The sequence below is a fragment of the Epinephelus moara genome, unplaced genomic scaffold (genome assembly GCF_006386435.1).
Source record: "Epinephelus moara isolate mb unplaced genomic scaffold, YSFRI_EMoa_1.0 scaffold1300, whole genome shotgun sequence".
In the NCBI taxonomy this organism is placed as follows: domain Eukaryota; kingdom Metazoa; phylum Chordata; class Actinopteri; order Perciformes; family Serranidae; genus Epinephelus; species Epinephelus moara.
Window position 1 is genome coordinate 1 of NW_026078775.1, and position 8,152 is coordinate 8,152.

Consider the following 8,152-nt stretch of genomic DNA (forward strand, 5'->3'; position numbering starts at 1 on the left):
CAGTTTAGCTGTCTTGGCCTACCTTTCTGATGCCAATGTCAAGTCAAAGTATTGACTTAATTTAAATCTAAATTATACCGCCTCAACAGGTCAGAGGCCCCACCATGGATTGGACTTGGCTCTGACCTGTCTGGGCACTGACATAGCACCCATGGGGGTGCCCTGGGGTGTTTGGACCGAGGGAGCTGGTGGCAGATCTTTTGAGTCCTGTGGGTTGTGAGGTGGGGTATCGGCACGTCCCAAAGATGCTCAATCGATTGGGGTCTGGAGAATTTGGAGGATAGATAGAGGCCTTGAGCTCTTTGTTATTATCAGGCCATTCTTGAACTGTTTTGTGGCATGGTGCATTGTCCTGCTGCCACTGCCATCGGGGAGTGCTCTTGCCATAAGGTGGGTGGGGTACGTAGTCCGCAAGGGTGTGGTGCATGTCGAGTGGCATCTACATGAATGCCAGGACCCAGCAGGTTTCCCAGCAGAACATTGTATTGTAATAAGGTGAACAGGGTTATTCACGTCACTTGTAGGTGGTTTTAATGTTTAAGCTGATAGGTGTATAGCATTATTTTAACACTGTTTATGTATCTGTCTCTCTTCCCAGCGTTCTGGTCCTTCATGTGGTTTGTGGGTTTCTGTTTCTTGGCAAACCAGTGGCAGGTGACCAAACATGAGGACAACCCACTGAGGGAGGGAGGAGACGCTGCCCGGGCAGCCATCACCTTCTCCTTCTTCTCCATCTTCACCTGGGTAAGGGCCTCCACACCTCATTGGTGCTTCATATAACACTACACAACAAAACACCTGCCGTTAGGTGGTGATGGGTGGCCTAAGAAGACACTGAACACCTTAGATTGTGGATCACCTTTGTGTTCTTTTTGATGAGCTATTGAAAATGTGAATGCCTGCTGTTCCTCCATTTTCTTTTTGGTTAGTGTTTGGATATGTGTGGTCATGTTAATTTGTATGTGTACAAGTGAACTCATAAGATGTTGTTCCAACAGGGTGCTCAGACTCTCTTCTCTATGGAGAAGTTAAAGAATGTGTCGTTTGAAGAGGAGTACACCAAGCTGTTCCCCCCTCAGCCCCATCAACCTTTTGTCTGACTCTGCTCTGTCTTCTCTCCCTGCTGCCTTAACCCTCCACAGCTGGTCCTACACACTTTTATTACTCAGCTGTGGCTGCGCTTGTTTAAAGGCACCTAGTCACATGAAAGTTGTACCATCATTGACGCCAGTAAGATGTTGCTTAATGTTTTTGCCTACCATAGTTTATTTCCTGACCCAAGCACAGTGTGATGATAATGTGTGTGCAGGTGGGTTGATTCAATTGTTGATCAATATGCATGACTCTGAGATTTTTGGCCTTTAACACCCACTTAAATTCCTGTAATCCATTCTGGAATGAAAGCTCCCTGCCCACTGGAATTTTAAAATGCTCCCGACCAAAATCTTACATTACAAATTCATGGAGGAGTCTGTTTGAAATTTGAATTAAAACAAGACGTCAGACATTACAGACAAGCAGTATGTTTTAAAATGTGACCATGTGGTTGTTCAGTTTTTTTTACTTTATATTCAGAGCTGGCAGGTCAGTGGTGCATTGCTGAAGTAGCTGGGTGTACTGTAACACAGGCACAGAATCTGCCCAGCTGTAGCTTTATCCCCAAACCTGGAGCCCTTCAACAAGTGCAGTCTCAATTTATAGAACAGAGCACCACTTCTTCTCATCATTAACATGGTGGTCTACAGAGACATTGGTGCTTTAACCTTTTGCTATAGGGGACAGTTTTTATATGTAACAGTTCAGTTATGTGGTTTCACTTTTTTTTTAAACTGTCTTGTTTTGTCAGAATACGTTGCTTAAAACTGTAAAGGTTTTGTATTTCTTTTGCTTTTTGATAAAGCTACATTCAAAACCTTCTCTTCAGTCCTTAAAAGAATAGTTTTACATTTTGGGGAATACACTTATTAACTGAGTCTCCTGCTTTCAGTCTGCTTTCAGTCTGCAATACTGTGATCACACGAGTTAGGGCCGTTTCATTGTCGACGCACGCAACGCACACAAGCGACGCGAGCAGAGCACTTCCTTTCATAGTCAACGCATTGAACGCAAGCGACGCGGGCGACACTTAAAATGCAATACATCGCTCGCGCAATAGGGGATAGCAGAGTCACCGGTACATTCTGGCTAGCTGGTACTGCTGTAGTTAGCTAGTACTGCTATTTTATTAGAGTGCAGGGCATTAGAACTGTCATATAAATGGGGGAGTGCCCGTACGAGTTTGCAAAGTTTTTGCTCCTTCTGTGAATAACAAAAAGTGGTTAATTTCAAGTACGTCACTTGCATTATCACCCCCGCTGGCAACGCATGGTATTACACGCGTCGCAAATTTTTAAAAAATGGACAACACATTTTGAGATGCAAGCACTTCATGGCGGCCAATGCGTCTCGATGCGTCCCAAGGCATTTGCGTCTGTGTGCCTTTGCCTCGACTATGAAACGGCTCTTAATGTAAATTCAATCAATCCCCGTGAATTCTGCACGACCTTGCAATTTCCCACAACTTTTCGGCAAATTTGACCAACCGTTGTAGTTTCCATGTGTCACCAAATTCACTGTCTTGTTTCTGACATGTGCAACACAAACATCTCACATTTACAACACAAGTTACTGCTAAAGGCTGTGCAGTGACAAACTGTGTAATACTTTAGGAATAAAAAGTCTCGAATAAAATGCAAGCATGGTATGAAAACTTTTTTAAGGCCTTTTTGGTAAGGTTACTGAGAACTCGTGGTTTTATTCTTACTCGTGTTGAAGAGACAGACATTAAATCTCATCTAATGCCCAGCTTTAAAGTGGAGACGTGTATTTCCCAAAATGTCAGACTATTCCTTTCATTTCTCCAGTGTTGCATATCAAAGTTTTTCGATGTGAATCTCATTGTTTTTCCCTCTTTGACTGTTTCATTAAGTTTTGTAGGTAGATTTGTTGTTTTTTTAATAGCTTTTTGAGATTTACTTCACAGTTTGATTGGACTGTTTTTAATTAAATTGAAGTATCAAACGGTTTTATTGCATTAGAATTTTATAGACTGGTGCATGTAACTGGGCCATAAATAAGTTTTATTACATGACTACTATATTAACATGTCCCACATCCATTTTAACATTTTTAGGGTTCTGTCTGTAAATTGTGTTTTTATTTTATCAAGAAGTAACAATTTCTCTAAAGGTTTATTGACTTGTTTCATATTATGCAATCACCCAACCTGACAAAATCTTCGATGGGCCCGTGACAGAGTGGTGTATCAGACTGAAAGAGTCAAAACTGTTCAACCAGATTCGATCTGTCTGCAACATCTTATCGATTCGAGACACACCAGTAAATAAAACCCTCGTGAAACTTCCCAGCACTGAGAGCTTAAATCAGCTCAACTCCCTCTGTGGTGTTCTCTCTCTCTTTCTGTGAGCGTCTGTGTTTGTTTTGTGTGCTCATTGTATCGTTGGCTTTGGTCCACTGTTGCCTTGAAACATCTGTAGTTATCGACAAAAATGAGTCTTGTGGTGTTTTACAGTGCAGGGCCTCAGCTGTTTAATAATGCACGCAGACACAGTTTAATTGCTTGGTCTCTATGCCGCTGTGGACTTGAGTGGCGCTGAGGTGGTGTTTCTCATTATGGAGCTGAACAATGGATAAATAGCCTTTTTGCAGCGCTGCCTATAGAACTAACTTGCTCTGACTGACTAAATGACTCACTCAAACTACCTAATAAGCTTCACAAGCTTTCCAAGCCAACTAATCAATGTTTCCTTCTCTCTCTTTCTCCTCCCCAAACCCCTGCTCTAACACTTCTGCATCTCTGCTTCTACATCTATCCATTTCGCCACACCTTTCCCCCATCTATTTATCCTCTTTGCCTTCCTGTCGGCTTCCATCTCCAATCCCTCCGTCCCCAAGGCGGGCCAGTCCTTCCTGGGCTACCAGAGGTACAAGCTAGGGGCCGACTCAGCCCTCTTCTCCCAGGACTACACGGACCCCAGCCAGGACGCAGCCGGAGCCCCTTACACCTCCTTCGGTGGGGACGACCTGGAGAGCCCAGGAGGAGGAGGGGGCCAGGCCAACAGCGACGGGGCCTTTGATGGCACCGGAGGCTACCAACGTCAGGACTACTGAGAAATATAATAAGGGAGGAGACCTTGTGAAGTTGCCCATAGTTCCTAATTTAGAGCAGGGTTTGTATAGTTTCTGTCACACTAAAAACAATTACAGTTTGGTTAATATAGCACAGACGCAATACCAGTACCAATGGGTTGTTTTGGCCCAGTGTTAGACACAACAACCACCCCAAAGTCAAAAATTCTTTTTACATTGTAGTTCAGCTGAGCAGGACTCCATTAACGTTTAAACGCGCTGCCTCTGCACACTCGTCGCCAGACTCCCTCTACACCTCTGCTGGACTCTGCGTTGTGATTTTTTTCTTCATAGTTGCAGTGGAGTGTCTTGTGGAGAGAAGGAGGCTCCAGACGCAGGGTTTGGGATTGTGGTTGAGACCTTGACTGCGGTTTATCTCACAGTAACACTCAGTAACATCTCTGTTGCTGGCATCACATCCTCAACAAAATCATCAACCTTGCAGGGCAAGAGAAAATAAAATTTGAAAAACATTGCGTCCTAAACAAAATCTCAAAGCTACGGTGCCCTGCTGGGGACAAACAGTGTGAACTACCACGCTTGCTGCGAAATAGACAGCATGATAGTGCCTCCCACTGGCTTAAACAGGTAGCTGTCTTACATTTACATCTGGAGCTGTCACTAACATGAGCTGCTCACGCATGAGTAGATGCACACTTCCTTCTGTGCAGTGATACAGGTGGTGGTTGTAGTTCGGTAGAAAGAAAATAGTTCCTACATGGTTTTGTAGTTTATCCTGAGTAACAGCATCATTATTTCTGGAGAGAGACATTACTGCTGAGTTTGTCAGATGTGCTTTTTCGCTCTTTGAGCACCAAATGACAAGTGCTATCTAGTCTTATTATATTTGAGACAAGGCAGACATCTCTATGGTCGATATCTCACACCAAAACAATCTGGATTTATAAACAGCACTACAGGTAACAGGAAAAATATGTATTTTTGATTTTGGGATGCACTGTTTCTTTAAATTTTACCTTAAAACTGTCACAAATCGATTGTTAAAGCTGCACTGGGTAACTTGTTATATTTGCTGAAACTGTCACCACATCCTGATAGGAGTACATGAGACGTTAATCCGTGGGGGAAAAAACACGTTCCTCTGCCTCCTCCGAATGCTTCTGCTTTGCATTTGCAAGAATCCACCGTGCCTGAACGAAAAACAACCAATCAGAGCCAGGAGGACTCTCTAACGCAGTGTCAATCACAGCTCGTGCACATGCTGCAGAACCCCAGTGAAGCTCAAGCTGGGCTCTGATAGGTTGTTTTCATTCAGGGGCAGTTGATTCTTGCAAATGCCATTAGAAGCACTAAGAGGAGGAACATGATTCCCCCCCCCCCCCCCCCCCCACACACACACAAATTATCTGTCTCATTCGCTACAGTCAGGATACAATGACAGTTTCAGCAAATACGGCAAAACGTTTTTTTTCTATAAAACTTACCTACTGTAGCTTAAAGTGTACAAAACAATCAGCGAAGGACACTTAAAACTGCAAAACAATTAATAACAAATAGTCACATGTAAGGTTTAAAAAAGCTAACACCAACACTGAATGAGAATATCCCTTTTTTTTTATGCAAGGGTACTGCGTAGAGTGGAGACATTATTGCATTAGTGCTATATGAACTCAAATTGGGTCAGTTTTGACATAATGACTTTTAGTGCGAGCATGCGTGCAAAAATGAAAGCACTTAGCTGGGAGGAAAAGTTGGTGGATTTCATGCCTGTGACATGTCAGTTATCGGGCTGATTTCCATATAAAGCTATATTCATCTCTGAGTCAGAAACTGTGGGCAACTTTCCAGATTTTTGGACAAGATGTCAATTAGGTGTGAGTCTGCGGTAGAACAAGAGCAAGGGGTTCAGGGTATCCATGGGAAAAGGTATTGGGATGTAGAGAGTCACTTGGTGCAGTTAAAGATGTCAGGAACAATTTAGGGGCATAAAAGGAGTGTGGGATGAATCGGGAGGTCAAAGGTTTGCAGAAACGGTCACTCTGTAGCAGATCAATGCTTGTGACCACATTGCCTTCATCCTCTGAGGTCTGCTGTCAGTAAGCAAAACGATCAGTGTTAGTTGAAACACACACACACAAAAAACACACACATGCAAGCACAGGACATACAGATTTTTAACATACAACACAAGTTTCTGCTGACGAAACTCCTTAGAGGTGTATTACAGGATCTCAGCATAGACAAACAAGCAACAGTGGCATATCTGGCAACTAATCCCCTCAGTTGTAACACAGGAGTGTGTTTGTGCGTGGGTCGAAAGGTCTCCATTGGGTTTTTGTTTTTATGTGTGGGTGTGGGACAGTGTGTCTTTTCTTATTTCCCTTAAGAACCCGCTTTTTCTTTCCTCGATTGTTGCCTTAGTGCTGACTGCCAAGCAAAATCCAACGAACACAGGGCAACATAAAACCCAACATGCAGCATATCACAGTTCTCTCTCAGCATCTTTAGAGCAAAAATACAGCCGATAAAATTGTTTTTGTCCCCAAGCACGCAGAAACCCCGAACAAAATTAGCATTTGTCGACATTATAGAGCATCCAAAATAAAAACGTTTCACATCAGCAGGCCTACAGACAACCTACCACACTGATAAACTACAGGTAATTTATCTTTTTTCCCATTTTATTTCAACAAATCTGATGAGGCAACCACGAACATCCTGAGTATTTATGAACATGCTCCATTTTCTTAAAGAATAAAGTATATCTATCTCTCTATAAATATATGTAAATCTATAATTCAGTATATTAGAGTGTTTGGAAAAAAGATTATGCTTTATTTTAGGGCATTATGCTAGTTCTGTATAAAAAAAGAAAAGACTAAAGAAAGAAGATCTATGTTCTGTTGAGTGTTATTGTGATAAGATATATGGTGAGGTCATCCACGCCTCAGATTTTACGTTGCTTTCAGGGTAAGGAGATGTTTTTATTTTGGGATAATAATACTAACTATAAGAAAAAAATACAGCAACAAAAAATGTGACCAAATTATCAAAGTATATATGCACATATATACTTTAAACTGTACAACTATGTAGACGTAGAAACGTGTGATGTTCCTTTGTGAAATCTGTCGAAAAAAGCAAGGTAAGATTTAAGACAAAAAAGGTTGTGTACAAATGTATGTTTTTGTTGTGTTTGATTTTAACCAATAAAAATAAAGAAAATACTGAGATAGATATGAATGGCTGGTGTGGGATTTTTGGATTATAATTGCTTCACTCTGTTTTTATGCTTTTTAAAAACCTGATAAAAGTGTGTTTAAAAAGTATCATATCGATAAATCTGTTTAACTTTCGGGTCCCCTCTAGTGTGGGGGATACATACATACGATACAATACATACACACGTCGCCTACCATACTGCCTCATTGAATGAACGAATTAATTACTTCATTTTGAGCAAAATAAAAACAAAACATGCTCAAAAAGTAGTAGGAAGAACTGTACACTTATATAATCCTTCCCCCTTCTCAGTATTCATGTCTCAAAAATCGAAATTGTCAACAAGTATCTGAGTTTTAGATATTAAATATCCTCCTTAGACCCTGTGCCCTCATATGAGGACATCACATTTTGGGTTTACTCAACCTGTCCCAGTACCCACACTTCCCCTAGAAATACCCACTTGCACTTGGTTGTGCGCGTTCACGTTTAGGCTAGTGGTGTCCCAAAACAGAACTGAGGTAGTGGAAGGTCTCCAACACTTAAAACCCACCCTAGATTCCAAGGGAGCCCTGACCCACACTTACATCTAAGTGGAGGATGAAATTTCCCAGAAAACCTTGCAAAGTCAGCAACTTCTGCAAGTTTTGGAAAACAATTTGTTACTGTACGATCGGAACGTAGGCTATACAAACAACAGATGGCTGGACTAGCTTAACTCATCAGCAACTCGGTTGAACACAGTGTCAAAATATTTAAACAAAATCGATCAGAGCTAGAA

At 41.9% G+C, this 8,152-nt stretch overlaps 1 protein-coding gene across 1 annotated transcript; it reads left to right on the forward strand.

The window, feature by feature from the left end:
• Nucleotides 1–89: 89 nt before the first annotated feature.
• Nucleotides 90–6,844, forward strand: LOC126386976 (synaptogyrin-1-like; the record flags this gene model as incomplete). The annotated part of the gene is made up of 3 exons (XM_050039554.1): nucleotides 90–209; nucleotides 599–744; nucleotides 3,955–6,844. Coding segments are annotated over 3 exons (482 nt in total), but the record flags the coding sequence as incomplete, so codon positions are not given.
• Between the last annotated feature and the right edge of the window lie 1,308 nt (nucleotides 6,845–8,152).